Source organism: Kogia breviceps, chromosome 1, assembly GCF_026419965.1.
Source record: "Kogia breviceps isolate mKogBre1 chromosome 1, mKogBre1 haplotype 1, whole genome shotgun sequence".
NCBI classification, from domain to species: Eukaryota; Metazoa; Chordata; class Mammalia; order Artiodactyla; family Physeteridae; genus Kogia; species Kogia breviceps.
The window spans coordinates 200,224,907-200,239,919 of NC_081310.1; the positions used below are offsets into that span (position 1 = coordinate 200,224,907).

The window sequence follows — 15,013 nt, forward strand, 5'->3', positions numbered from 1 at the left end:
CTCTGACGAGCTGAAACCCAGCTGGAAATGCTGACCTGGCGTGGGGTCTGAGGGGGCTCGGGGACCAGCCCGAGCTGGGGTCTCCCTAGTGGTGTCCTGGGGGGTTGGGACCCTGTCCAACTCCTCAGCGGTGACTTCAGGACGAGCCCCCTTAGGCCCTTATCGTGGAAGGGAACCGGGTGCCCACAGGGCCTGTCGGCTCCCGGGCGCCCCACCCACCTGTGCCCGCGAGCCCGCTTCGGCAGGAAGGGACGTCCCCTGCGGGTGTCGGTGGGCCCTCAGTGGGCTTGGAGCCACACAGTGGGGCAGTCCCGCTTCCCGGGGAGGTGGCCGCTGACCTCCTGGGTCCCCACCAGTACAGATGCTGCCCCTTCCCTCCCCAGAGCACCAGTCTGGGAGATAAGCTGAGCAGCCTGTACCGAGGGCCACGCCCAGGGCAGCAGTAGCCCAGCCCAAAGCAAACACCAGTTGCCAGTTTGCTGCCCCGCTCTCTTGCCCACCACGTGTGAGGCTTCGGGGCCCGTCCCTGACCTGAGACAAGTGTGCAGTTAGTTTACAGAGGAAACTGCCTGGTGAGTGTCACGGAGGAGCTCCAGGGGCCTACTTAGGGGACTTCCTGGAAGCGGAGGGCCCCACAGGGAACGGTGGCCCTCAGCTGGACTTTGGGGACCTGAACACAAGCAGTCGTGGAGGGAGAGGCTGGGATTCCGAGAGCCATCCACTCAGCAGCCTTTGTCGAGCACCCAGTGTTTGCCAGCCCCTCGGCTCACTAGGGAAAATGGACAGAGCCCCCGAGCCCCCAGAAGAAACCAGACTTATAGGAGGCTCATGCCTGGATGCCACGCGGCCTCTCCGGGGCCCCCTGCAGCGTCGGTGGGTTCCAAAGGGGGTTTCTTCCCCTGCAGGTGTCCCACCTGCCTGCGGAGGGTCCAGCGAATGAGGTGACCGGGACTCGGGGGGGGGCGCATAGAGGACCCACAAAGAGCGGGCCTGGGCTGCGGGGGGTCAGCAAAGGGGAGAAGGCGTCGGAGGCCTGGCCACTGTGTTGCAGTTCGGGCTCTGGGCTTGACAGCTGGGATGCCTTAAACCACTGGACGCCTCCCCGCGTCTTGATCGTTGGCCCGTGATGTGCTGCTACGTGTACCACCCCCGAAGCTCGCCCACCGTGGACGCGCCCGCACGTGTTCCCGTGTGTCCTCATCTCCAGCTGAGGTGGCTCCTGCCCTCTGGTATGAGCTGGGGCAGCGGGCTCAGGTCCAAGGCTGTGGCTGGGGAGGGATGGAGCCGAACGGGCCCCCAGGGGCAGGCAGGCCCTGCAGTCCCCTCTCCGATGTCGACCAACCGGGCAGGCAGCCCCAAGGAGGGAATGGGGCCGACAGGGATGGAGCCAGGCTCCAGGCGCAGCCTCGGGAGGTGCAAAGCCGCAGCCCACGGCCCCCGGCCCCCTCCCCAGTCTCCCTGATCGCCACCGCGTGGCTTCGGGGCCCCGCCCCCACCGGCGCAGCCTTTCCCTCTGGCCTGTCAGCCTCAGACCCACTGGCCACCTCCTCCGGAGCTGTGGACGCCCCGCCCCTGGGAGGAGCTGCTGGGAGCTGTCCCTGGTACCGCGGGCAGCGGCCGCCTGACCGGGCCCCTCCGAAAGCTGAAAGCCGGCTGGGCTGGGAGCGCGGAGCTGCCTGGGGTGCCTCACCCCGGCTGGCGCTAGCCCGGAGAGAGGAGGCTCCTCCCTCTGCGTCCCTGGCAAGGCCCCCAGTGGCCTTGGGTGGGCCCACTCCCCGTAGTGGTGTCCCCAGCCCAGCGCTGCCCTCGGCTGGCCTTGGGCACGCACCCGGTCAGGCCCCAGCCCCCCAGCAGGGGATGGAGCCACGGACGCCCAGCCTGGCCCAGGTCGGGCAGCATCAGGGAGGGATGCCTGAGGTCTCTCCACCCTGGTAGCATCAGGTGGTGACACCTGCGGCCACTGGTCTGCAGGGCCGGAGGGAAGCCTGGGAGGGGGAGGGGGTAGGCCTGGATAGCCAAACCTGGGGGTGGGGGCAGGGTGGGACCTGGAGGGAATGAAGGAGCCCCCCCAGCCCCTCCCCTAGCTCCTTCCCCTCCTCCCAGAGCTCCGGGGCCTCAGGCCGCCCTGGGCACACGGAACAGGGAGGAGGAGGGCTCCTGGGTCCTCATCACTTTTGTAAAAAAGGTCACGCGGAGATGCTTCGTCTCGCCTTCCCTCTCTCCTGCCTCTCCTTCCCTCCCTCCTGCCTTTTCTTCCCTAGAACCGCTAGATGGATGTGTTTCAACAGATTCCGAGCTGATAAAATCTTATTTATCTTCGGCGGTTGACACAGAGCCGTCAGGACTTGCCTGTTCGGGGATGCGTGAGTTCCCTCGTGTTTGCAGGAAATGGTTTGCCCAGACGCCGGTGTGTGCCCATCCTGCCCCCACCCGGTTCCTCTCCTCCAATCCCCCCCGCCCCCTCGGTCCAGGATAGGCCCGGCCCAGCCTGGCTGGGAGCCTCGGGCCTGGCAGGGCTGGTGCAGAGGATGGCGGGCGCGGCGTGGCGGCTGTTAATTTCCTCACGCCTGCTCCCCTGCAGCTGGGTGCCCGGCACGGGCAGGTCTGGGCAGAAGGGGAGTGGAGAGGTGATAATAACTTGTCTGTCATTTTCCAGGGACGTGTAGCGTCTTGCAAACCGCAAATACCGTTAACCAGCTTGGGTGAATCTGTTACAACAGATTCTGGAAGACGGCGCCTGCAGTGGGGGCTTTATTTTTTTTTTCTACTGATTTTTTTATGGACCACTTTTATCTGCTTTCTGTGCGTGCGTGAGCGTGTGCGTGTACGGGAGCTCCCACCCACATTTCTCTCCTCTCTTGGGTTACGGACCCTTTGAGGACCTCCCCAAGGCCCCAGACCCTCACTCACCCTAGAAAAGCCCTTGTGTCTTCACTCAGCGGAAAGTGGCCAGGAGCACGGGGGGCTCTGACAGGTGTCAGGGAGGTGACCGGCCCGGGGGGTGTGACCATCACCCCAGCCTGCTTCAGAGCACCCACGCTCAGAAGGCAGCGAGGGTCCACACACAGGGAAACCCACGGCCGGCAGCCCACCTCGGCTGCAGGCCTGGTGGTTGGAGGCTCCGGGGGCCCCCTGGCTCCGGAGGGGTGCCACAGCCGGTGCCGGGCCAGCAGATAAAGGAGGCTGCTCCAGCGCCCCCTCTTCTGTCAAGATGCTGTGTGACGAGTCTCAGTCCCGACTCCAAAGGGCCTCGCCGATCTGCTGCCCCCCCCCCGCTCCCCGTGAACAGTGCGGGGAGGGGGTCTTGCACACGCTGGCCGCCCCGTGAACAGTGGTTATCACTTTCACTCTGGCCCCAGCCAGAAGCTCCTTCCCAGGGCGGAAGGAGCTGCCCAGAGGCCGGCCCTTCCTTTAGCTTCAGTGACACCCTCACGGACAGGGTGAGGTGAGCCTGGGCCTCCATCTGGTCCTTCCGTAACCCAGGCACAACATCTGGCCACCCCCGGACCCTGAGGAGGGGCTGAGCCCTTGGGACAGGCCGGGCTTGCAGGGAGCCCCAGAACTCCCGCCAGCGGCCACCCCTCCCACCCCGCGGGCACAAAGGGCGTCGCTAGCCCAAGCACCACGCTCAGCCTCAGCCAGGTCCAAACGCAGTCCCCCCTGTCCACAAGCTGGACTTTGCCGGCTGGAGAGCCTGCCTGGCCTGGCCTCCTTTGAAGACCGGCGCCCCTGCCGCAGGGGGCATCCCCCAGCTGGCCTCATGGAGCGAGCACTCCGGCAAGAACCCAGCCAGCAGGGCCGTGGGCCGGGCCTCAGGGCTGCCTGGCACGGGGCGGCATGGGGAGGCTGACCGCCAGCCCAGCTCTGCCCGGCCCCGGGACGGCCCCCTTGACGGCCAGGGGAAGGAGGTCCCCACTGCACACACCCCATCCCACTCGCAGCCTTTTGAGCTGGCCTGGCCTTGTGAGCACGGTGAATGCAAGGGTCAGTGGGCGGCTTCCGCGCACAGGACGGTCCAGGAGCCTCCGCCTGTGGACCCACCATTCTGGACACGGCCACTGTCCAGTGTGGGCGGTTCCTTCCCCCAGCGCCCTGCAGCTTCCAGATGGCCTGGGGCTGGGCCAGCGGCAGGAGGCGGGGGGATGGCGGGAGGGGAGGCCAGGCTGTGGCCACAGCTGTAGCAGACACTCCAGGGGGCCTCTCCTGAGGGTCATCACGTCAGCCCCGACGGGAGCCCTGAGGATGGGCTCTCCTGGCTCTGACCTTCCTGCCGTGGCAGCTGCAGGTAAGTCCCCAGTTCAGGAGCCGCAGGTGAAGCCACACCCCCCAGCCAGGAAACAACGAGTGCATCTCTTCACTAAACCAGCTCCACTCCCGGCCAGCAGGAGAGGAGCCCCTGGGGACCTGCACGCCCTGGACACGTGGGGTGGTCACTTTTCAGCTTTTAGTACAGTTGGCTGCCATCGACGTTTTCACTGGAACCTGTAAATAGCCAGCGAAGCATCTGGGGCAGGGAGCGCTGGCTTCTACGCATCTGACCCCGCAGCACATGGAGGCTCCCATCACATCAGCACCACCTTGGTTCATCCTCTCCGAGGCCCTGGAGGCACTGGCTGCCCCCTCACAACACGAGGACCCACGGAGGAAGGGGGCGCCTCGCCCTGGGCAGGTCTGAGATCCTGGGGGAGCCTCTGCCTTCAGGCCACTGCGTGTTTCCCGACAGCCTCTGACTGTCCACTTCACCGAACCCCGTGCACCTTTCATGGGGACCTTCCTGCCCTAGAATGAGCTGCAGCAGTCACAGCCCCGGTCGTGGCCGGTGGAATTTCCGGGCCTGGGATCCATGAACTTAAGCTTGGCTTCCAAGGTTGGGATCTGAGAAAACCCCAAAGCGGATTTCCCTGACAGCCAACCACAGGGACCACCCAGCCTGGAAGCCAAGCTCCAGCTCGCTCCCCCAGGGCCAAGGTCCAGGGAACTCAGGACCCCCTGGCTGCAGCAGTGGTTCTAGGAGAAGCTGGGGCGAGAGCTCCCCTTCGGCCCTCATTTTCCCAGCTAGAGAGGGGCCTAAGGGCACCGGAGGGTGGGGCGGGAACAGGGGGCCAGGTTCAGGTGCGGGAAGAGGAGGAGGGGCGGGTCCCAGGCCCTCCTGGCCTGTAGCCACGTTTACCTCTGAGCCTGGTCAGCCCTGGAGCATTGTAATTATAAAGTGTTCTTTACAATAGAGGAATATATATAAAGGAATTTTCATCAGTCAATAAAAATCAGGCTGCGAAGGCGAACTGAGCAGACTCTCCCCGTCCAGTGGCAGCTGTCACTCACTCACTGACAAACAGTAGTCACAGGCTTGCTGGGCCCGGGCGCTCCCCACCAGGGCAGGCCCTGGACCTCTGAGGGCTCAGCCCCCCTCACCACTGGTCCACTGGGTCCCTGGACCGACCCCCCACCTCGGAGCTGAGAGGAGGCTGCTCCTTTGACGTGCTCCACAGAGGGGCACAGGCTGTGCCCCCCCCCCAAGCTGCGTGATGAAAGCCAGGGGTCAGGCTGCCGGGGCTCAGAACCCCGACTCCACGCTTTGCTGACGGGAGACCTTGAGCGGGGACCTGCCCTCCCGAGCCTCAGTTTCCTTATCCGTAAGTTGAGGAGGACATGAGAGCCTATAACATGTACCGGGGTGCTCGGGGGGGGGGCTATCCACGCAGGGGCCCTGCAAGGGCACTGTCCGCGCACCTACCAGACACCCTAGAATCCACAGAGCTGTGTCCAATTTGGAAACAAGCCCCAGACGAGAGAGGATTCTTGGTAAAACATCTATTGCATCATGCCCTGCCCACAGCCCCGCACCTGGGAGATGGAGCCGTCCCTGGGGGCTCCCCTTGCCTCCCCTGCAAGAACCTCAGGGCCGGGGGGGCGGCTGCCCTGGGACCCCTCAGCGGCAGGGACTCGGGGCCCCTTTCAGGGCCCCCCCAGGCTGAGTTCTGTGACCTCCAGGCACAGGGCTCCCCCGCTTTTTGAGGGGAGCCCCCCCCCCCGCGGAGCTCCGCACAGGGCAAGTGTTTGCTGAAGATTCTCCCCAGTTTCCCCTGAATACTCGGAGGTTCATCTCTACAGTGAACGCTGTTAGGACTCTTCCCTCGGCTTCAAATACGTATAATTGCTTCTGGTGCCAGTAAAAGGTATTAATTCCACTTATGCATTCCATAAACTTTTAGGATAACGCAATTGATACCACGATCGTGTTGGGACACCTCCACTATTATTTTCCTACTTGCAAACCTCCGAGGGGCTGGAAAGTTTTCTCCCGAATCCATTAGCGTTGACTCAGCGCCATTCTACCCAGGAAGAGAGCCTTTGCGTTTCCCAGGCCCCCTCCCACGTGTCCCCGGGCAGGGGTGGGAGGGGAGGGCATTCGCATCACGTGGGCCAGCTCGCCCCCAGGACGGACGGACGGACACACACCCCGTCGGGTGTGGGGGCAGCTGGAGGTCATTCAGGGGGCTGTGTTCGGGCTGGAGGCCCCCAGGGACAAGCTGTGCCCTCGCACCCGTCTGTACCCGCGCCATCTCTTGTCACGGCGGCCTGCCCTGAGGGCCGTCAGCAGTGCCACCCAGTCGGCCTGAGGCGCCCACAGATGCCCAGCTGAGCCAGGGCTCCACCCACACCAAGCCTGCCTGCTGACCTCGGAGCCCCTCCCCGAACCTCCAGAACGTCAAGGACAGCCCCTTCCCTGGAGAGGCCCAGGCTGGGAGCGGGAAGAGGCCGGGCTGGGCTGCACGGCCTCCAGACGCCCTCCCATCGGGCTGCGCCTCCTCTCTGCTCCCCGGGACTCTTATCACCAGCTGTCCCCCCACTGTCAACCCACGGGGGTCCCCGGGGTGGGAGTGGCCATCAGGGCCCAGAGGCCAAGCCCGCCATGGCCCGGGGAGGCTGTGCAACAGGGACCCAGGCACCTGGCGCTGCCGTCCGTGTCCCGGCTCCACCTGTCCGCCGGCCCAGAGAACATCAGTGCCCCCGGGTGCCGGGCCTCGCTCACAGCTGTGATCTCTCACGGCATCCGTCTCTCTGCAAAGCCCAGACGGCCCCGAAAGGAACGCGCCTCGGCCAGGCCGCTCACAAGCAGCGAACGCCGGCGGGGCGTTACGGAACCTCCCGGGACACGGCGACCCCGCCGGCCAAACTGCCATCTCACCCTGCCCCTGTGCCTGGCCACAGTCTCAGGTCCCTCCTCTGACTGCTCAGTTACCTGCGCCCCACCTCCTCCTGACGCCTGTGGGAGGGGAGGGGCTGCCAGGACCCGGGGTGGTGACCAGGAGGGGCCCGCGTGCCTGTGTGTGCAAGTACGTGTGTACAGCGTCTGCATGTGGGCGTGTCTGCACATGTGTCTGCAGGTCTGCCTGTGTGTGCACGTCTGCACGTGTGCTCCTGTTTGTGCACGCATGCACGAGTGTTGCGTGCACGCACACGTGCACACACGCCTGTGAGCTGAGGGCTCCAGGCCCCTCTGCCCCCAAAGAATGCAGGCGTCAGAGCTGAAGTCAAGGGACACAGGTCAAGGCAGATGAAGCACCCGGGGCTGGGGGGACTCCCAGGAGGCCTTGGCCAAGCAGAAGCCAAAGACCCCATTAACAGCTGCGGTCGCTTGGGGGCTGGTGAGGGTGTTTTTCCTGAGCAGGAAGAGGAGAGAAGGCAGTAGTCAATTTGGAACTGCACTTGAGAAAAATACGAATTATCTACCAGTTACCAGCCGGCTGGCGTAGGGGGCCCGCGCACGGCACGGCGCGGAGGCCCGGAGGGCAAGCCCGGGCGGCGAGTCTGGGCAGCGCCCACACAGCCAGGCCCCCAGAGCTGCAAGCAGGCAGGATGCCCAGTGGTCCCCGTCCTCACCACGAGCCGGCCTCCTGTCCCCCAGCCCTCCCCGGGCAAGGCGGGGAGCCTTCGGGGGTGGGGTCTGCTCCCGGAGCCGAGGTGCCACGAGTCTCGCTATAGATGTTTGTCCCACCTCCGCCCCCGCATGGAGAAGGGCTGGGGGCTGGCGTCTGCAGGCACTAGCAGCAGCACCCCCCTCCTCAGCTCAGCTCCGGGAGCCCTCATCGGGGGCGCAGGTGGAGGTGCGCAGGCTGGGAGGGAGGTGTCCACTGCTCGGGCACGGGGGAAAGTGGGGCTGGGGCTTGGAGACACAGCTGCTCGGACAAATGGGCCTTCCCCCGTCCCCTGGTGCGGCCACTGGGCTGCCTCCGTCCTGGACAACAGGCCACCCCACGGGGCCACTTAGGGCCGGCACAAATGTGACCAAGCCATGAGCCCCTCCAGCTCTGAGGCAACACGCCTGGCAGGGGGTGGTGGAGGCAACCAGGAGGGGGCAGCTCCCGTCCCTCCCCGAGGACCAGCTCAGACCATCCCAGGCGTTCAAAGCCCCCCAGATGCCACAGACCCCATCAGCATCCTCAAACAATGGAGAGGAAGGGAGCCAGGACCCGCCCCCCCCACACACAAGCTGCCTACCAGGACTCCTACGGGACCAGCAATGCAGGCCCTGATGACAGAACGTCAGTGAAGGAGGGACCGGGACCCTCCCCCTTAGAAGAGAGAGAAAGGGCTTAGGGAGCAAGTCAGGATGTGGAAGAGTAGTGAGCCTCCCGTCACTAGAGATGTGCAAGTGTCGGGATGCCTCGAGGGCCAGACCTCAAAGCAGGGGTGTGGGGAGCAGGACCCCACAGGCAATAAAGAAGCCCCTGCAGGTGCAGCTTTGGCTAAACCACCTTGTGCAGGAGGACCAGCCTCCAGGGCAGCCCGCCCCCACCCCCATCCTCCAAGGAAATAACGACGATGCCCGCTCCAACTGCGCAAAGCCCGTCCCGGTTAAGCCTTATCACCTCCACCAGTGGAGCAATGGAGTGAACATTCCCAGACGAGGACACCTGGGCACTGATGAGAGCAGGTGCCCCTCTTGGCCACTGGAAGCCCTGGAGTCAGTCTGAGCCTTGACTCGGCAATGGGCCAGCAGCTGGGGGAGCCCACGGCTCAAGCAAGAACCAGAGATAGCTGCAGGGGGCTGTCCAGGCTGCCCGCCACTCCGCCCCACCTCTGGCCACCCCGGGAGTGTGGGAAAGCCACAGCCTGGCCAGCAGGGCAGTGGGGACAGTGGGAACTGGTTCTCGAAGCGGCAGGACCTCGGTGTCACCAGTTCGGCACTCCCTCGGGGGCAGGAGGGAGTGCATCCACCCTGCATGGACTCCTTTGCTCCAGGGTCCTTTCCCGGGGGCCGGCAAGTGAGCACGGAGCTGCTGTTCCCAGAGGAGGTGACATGGCCCCATGGCCAGGACCGCCAGAGCCAGGCTCACTCTCCCCTCCTGGGGCCGGGCAGCAGACCTGGAGGGTCCTTGGGGCACCCTTTCCTGCCCAATGCCCTAGGCTCCGAGGCAAGCCGGCAGTGTATCCGGGGGTCTTGGTGTCCCTAACCCTTTACTCTGCCCTAGCGGGGACATCCAGCGGCACCTTCCTCTCCCAGCCGCAGTACGGACAGTGCGGCTCAGTGGTTGGGAGAGCAGCCGCAGGAGCCGGCCACCGGGTTCCCACGCCAGTGTGCCCACGTACCACCTGCCTAACCCCGAGCAGCACGCTGGACTCTAACATGGGACGACGGTAGACGCTACCTCGTGGCTGCAGGCACTTTCAAGGGTTTACACAACCTCAAAGTTTGGGGCAACAGCAAGTCACAGCTCTCGGGGAGCAGCCGTGGGCGTGTGGGACGTTATCAAGGTTGGCAAAATCTCGACCACCTCGAGGGGGGGTCAGATCGTTCCCAAGGGCACGGTGGCAGGGCCTGGGGTCCACGGCACTGCGGCTCCATCCCTGACACCCATGCTTGGAGACGAGAACCCGGAGCAAAGCCGAAACCCGCCTACAGCAGACGCTTCTGGCCACGGCCCCGCGCTGCCTGGAGGCGGTGGCCTCCGTGGGCCCCCGCGCCAGCCTCAGCTGTGGCTCCAGGCGTCAGAGCTGTGAGCCCGCTGCCCACCCAGGATGGGATTCAAGCCAGAGCCCCCGCTGAGCTCAGGGATGCCGGCGGGACAGTCCTCGTGAGAAGGGTCTGCCTCTGTCTTCGCCGGGGGGAGGGGCACGTCCACCTCCTCTGGGGCCCCGCGGGAGGCTGGCCCCCTCTGGCCACGCGTCCGTCCGAGGGGTGGGCGCGCCCAGGCTGCCCGGCCCCGAGACCCGCCGTCCGGCCGGGTGGGACCCCCGAGCGGACGCAGATGTGCACGGTGGCCGTCCCCAGGTGCCAAGGTCACGGGCAGCCCCTCCCCGCCGTGCGCCCCACAGGTGACCGCCGGAGCCGGGGCGCCACTCACCGTCCAGGTGGCCGACTTGGCTGTGCTCGACTGCTGGAAGGTCACCTCGAAGTGGTGGGGGCCGGGGTAGTCGGTGTTGGAGGGGATGACGGGCGCGGGCGACATGGTGTCGAAGGTGGAGCTGGGCTGCGCGTAGGGCGAGTGGGTGGGCACGCCAGCGCTAGCGGCGCGCTCTGGGGCGTAGGGGCTGGCCGAGGCCGCGCGGCCGCTCATCTGGTCCATGGCGCTGCTCAGCAAATGGAACTGGGACTGGCAGGAAGGGGAGGAGGGAAGGGGGAGACACACAGTCAGGCTGGAGAGTGGAAGCCATCCCGTCCGGGAGGTGTCCTGTTACAGGAGCCTTAAAGGGCCAGCAGCTCAGTCATCCCAAATATTTCCTCGGGGGGTCGGCAGGGTGGGGGGGGGCCCACCCGACAGGTCACTACTTGTGTTGGGATAAACTGACATATCACCTCGCCCTCCCCTCTCCATCAGCCTCCCGGTGCCTGGGCTCCTGGGGCTCCACCGAGCACACCTGGGCGGGGACGGCCTGCAGGAGGCGGCTCCCAGCCCCGACTGACACCCAGGGGCAGCAACGGGCCCGGGGAGCCACGCCTCCTGCTGTCCCACCGTTACAGCTCAAGCTGGGGAGATCCCACCCCCGGGAGCAGGGCAGAGGGCGGCCCCAGCGCGCAGGGTGGGCACACCCCAGGCTCTGGTGCAGGGGCTGTCTGCCCAAGAGGCTTTGGGAGGCCAGATGTGGCCCCTCGGTCCAGCCCTGTAGGTGGTGGGACAGAGCTGGGGGCCGCAGGACGGTGGCTGAGGCCACTTGCGAAGGGCCTCTGCCTTCATCCATCCGCACCTGAATGCCCCCCAGTTCCCCCTGCTAGCAGGTCTGCCTGGTCCACACCCTGTGCCCACCCCAGGGCACTGGCAGCCTAGCCCCCTCCGGGGTCACACACAGAAGGAACAGGAACTCTTAGTCTCATGGTGTGGGTGTGTCCCCTGGGTCACCCCCTGTGGGCTCCGGACCAGCAGCCCCTGCCAGGTGCTTAAGGGAGGCCCCAGAGAGGAAGGGAGGGCGCGGGCACCGGCCCACGCTTCAGCGTCTTGAATCCAGAGCAGAGCAGATCACCCCTGGCGGGCTGGCAGGGAGGACCCACCTTCCCAATCAGGAGGCTTCCAACCGGAGGGTGACACGGTAGCTGACACGGGCCAGACCTGCTCTAACCGCAAATGTTTAAACAGCTCCTTCTCTGTGCCAGCCAGGCTCGGAGGGAGGGCGCTACTGCCCCTGATTTGCAGGTGAGGAGACTGAGGCTTGGAGTGGGGCTGGTAATGCCGGGGGTCCGTGAACCGGGGGGACTTGCATCTGGCGGGCAGAGGGGGCCTGCAGTCCCCCTAACGGGGTGGAGGGGAGAGGCAGGCCGGACAGGACAGCGGGAGAGGGGCCCCTTTGCTCTGCACCCCCTTCCGAGAGGCAAGCACTCTGTCCCCTCCGCCAAACTGAAAAACAAACGAGTGAGTTCCGTGGATGGTGGGGCGACCCCGGTGCTCAGCCCCCTCCTGCACATCAGGAGGGTTGGGCTCCATAACCCAGAGCCCCCTGCAGCTCGGCACCCCGGAGGCACATCCATGTCCACATCACCGAGCCCCCCGGGCCCCCTCCCGACCTGGGGAGGGAGACCCTCTCCTGAGGTCTGCCCAGCCTGGAGGAAGCTCAGCACAGGTGATGACCGAGGGGGAGGTGACGGGTGATGGATGACAGGCAGCTGATTCTTACCCGCCCCCCCAGTCCCGTTCCTCCTGCCCCACCATGCCTCCCAGAGGCCAGGCGGGCGCTTTCCTCGGACGCCCCAGCCCCGACGGCCGGCTGCCACCCAGTGCGGATCAGCCGCCAGGCCCGACCCCATGCCCTCCCCGTTGGGGACAGCCAGACTGGGAGATGCCGTCAGGGTGTTGGCACAAGGCCCTGGCCGAGACTGCCATCTGACAGATCCCTCGCGTGGGTCTCAGGCTTTTCTATTTGAACCTCCAGGGCCATTCCCCCCACCCTGTAAACCTGGGGCCCCAACACCAGTGGGATGGCAGCCCCCTGCCGGGCAGACCCCAATTCCCCACCCCACTAAGCCCACCTTCCCTGGTTGGCGGTGCCCCCAAAGGCCTTCCTAACTTCCTGCGCCTTCACCTGTAAGACGAAGGGGGTTCAGTGCCCACTGCCTTGCCTGCCTTGCAGGTGGATAAACAGACTGCCGAGTCCGTGCGACAGAATGTTATTCCTCCACCATCAGAAAGAAACAAACTACTGATGCTACAACCCAGAGGAAATGCAAAAACACGCCACACGAAGGCGTCGACACGAAAGCTCACACGCCATACGATTCCCGTTTACTTGAAAGTCTAGGGATGGCAAACCCACAGGGACAGACGCAGATGAGGGGCGGCCGGGGCTGGGGTAGGGCTTCAGGGTGACAGCTAAGGTGCAGGGCTCCCTTCTGAGGCCATGAAAATGCTCTCAAATGGACTGGGTGATGGGTCCATGAGATGGGTCCTGTGAATTTTTTTAGCTGGAGTGGAGTTGATTTACGATGCTGTGTTGGCGGCCGCTGCACAGCAAAGTGATTCAGTTATACACATACATGCACATTCTTTCCATTACGGTTTATCACAGGATATTGAATATAGTTCCCTGCGCTATATAGTAGGACTTTGTTTTTTGTTCACTTTGGTTTTCGTTCATCCTATAAATAATAGTTTGCATCTGCTAATCCCAAACTCCCAATCCTTCCCTACCCTGCACTCCCCACCCTGGCAACTCTAAGTCTGTTCTCTAAGTCTGTGAGTCTGTTTTGTGAATATATTTTAAAATACTGAATTGTATACTTTAAGTCGGTGAATTGTGGGGTATGCCAATTATAACTCAATAAAAACAACTGAGGGACCCGGCCAGTCCTCACCTCTCCTGGCCCGGGCCATCATGGGCGTGAGGGGAGCAACAGGCCGCGCCTCCAGAGCGCCCGGGTGGGGGCCTCACGTGCTCTCACACCCCCTTGCTCCGGGACGGCACTGCTCTGCATCCCCCCGGCTTACGCTTCCCCACCGGACTTCAGACCCGACAAGGACAGACCTTGTCCCCTGGGTCAACAACGTACCCCCGCACAGGCACAGGAAACGTGGCCAGTGTGAACTGAGCTGCACTGTGGACATAAGGGCCCAAGCTCCAAGGACTTAGTGCCAATGAAAAGAATAGAATAAACTATCTTGTTCACAATTTCATATTGATCACTTGCTGAAATGAGCACAGTTTGGGAAAAGCAAAATAAATTCTTGAATTATTTTCAGTTTCTTTCCACCATTTTTAATGTGGCTACAAGAAAATGCAACGTTACATGTGTGGCTTGCATCCCATTTCTACTGGACGGCCGGCACTGGACAGGGTCCTCAATCAGTGGCCAGTGAGGGACTCGCAACTGTAATTATTGTTATTGCAGTTATTATTATTAATTATTAGCACGTCCTTTGGGGTTGTAGTGCGTTTCTCATTACAGAGTGGTTACTCAGGAGGGTTGCTGAATGAGAGAGCAAGTGGGTACAGGGAGGGAGGGAGGGAGGGAGGGAGGAATGGATGCGGGAGGGGGAGGGAGGGATGGATGGATGAATGAATGGATGGATAGATGGATGGATGATGGATGGATGGGTGGATGGTGGATGGATGGTTGGATGGATGGATGGGTGGATAGATGGGTGGATGGATGGATGATGGATGGATGGATAGATGGGTAGATGGATGGTGGATGGATGGATGGATGGTGGATGGATGGTTGGATAGATGGATGGATGGATGGGTGGATGGATGGATGGTGGATGGATGGATGGATAGATGGGGGGATGGATGGATGGATAGATGGGTGGATGGGTGGATGGATGGATGGATGGATGGTGGATGGATGGATGGATGGATGGGTGGATGGATGGATGGTTGGATGGTTGGATGATGGATGGATGGATGGGTGGATGGGTGGATGGATGGGTGGATGGATGGATGGATGATGGATGGAGGGAGGGAGAGAGAGGGATGGATGGAGAGAGGGAGGGAGGGAAGGAGGGGGAGGGAGGAAGGGGGAGGGATGGATGGATGGATAGATAGAGGCATGAGGCAGCAGGATGCCCCCGACCCCACCATACAAATGCCCAGGAATGAGGACGGGATGTGAGCCTTTTTCTCCCACTTGCAGGAGGCTGAGAACCTAGTGGGTCCTGGGGGGAGGGGTCCCAGCCTGCCAGCCCAACCCAACCCCCAGAGACCTCCTTTCTCTTCTAGGTGATGAGCATGACCCCTCTGGAGGGTCTTCTCTTGCGCTCCACCAGGGCTGCAGGGAGACTTCTGCATCCCTAGCAAGGACAGCCCAGCCTGGGCTTTCATGTCTGTTCTCCCGGCTCCATCCCCAACAGGACGGCCCAGGCCAGCAGAGCAAACTGCCCCTGCCTCCCCGTTCAGGGGGAGGGGGAGGCAGCCCCACGACGACGACCGTGTTCAGATTTTAACTTGTCCACATTCTTTACAGATCTGAGGCGAGTGCCAGGGAATTAGTCATTGAACCAAAAGGAGCAGGGCTGACAGGATCTCCACGCCCAGCAGCCACAAAGCAAGAGGGAGCCTGGAGGCTGCCAGCGGGTCGGTCGCG

General features: G+C 63.5%; 1 protein-coding gene across 9 annotated transcripts in view; it reads right to left on the reverse strand.

Moving 5' to 3' along the window:
* TP73 (tumor protein p73) overlaps positions 1–15,013 on the reverse strand; it is a 68,186-nt gene that overhangs the window by 9,063 nt on the left and 44,110 nt on the right. For 7 of the 9 annotated variants that reach the window (XM_067022528.1, XM_067022315.1, XM_067022295.1 and 4 more), the window contains exon 4: positions 10,350–10,598. The exons of the other annotated variants lie outside the window; for them this stretch is intronic. In XM_067022528.1, the coding sequence (XP_066878629.1) occupies positions 10,350–10,598 (249 nt within the window). The remainder of the gene's footprint in view (positions 1–10,349; positions 10,599–15,013) is intronic. 9 annotated transcript variants of the gene reach the window in all.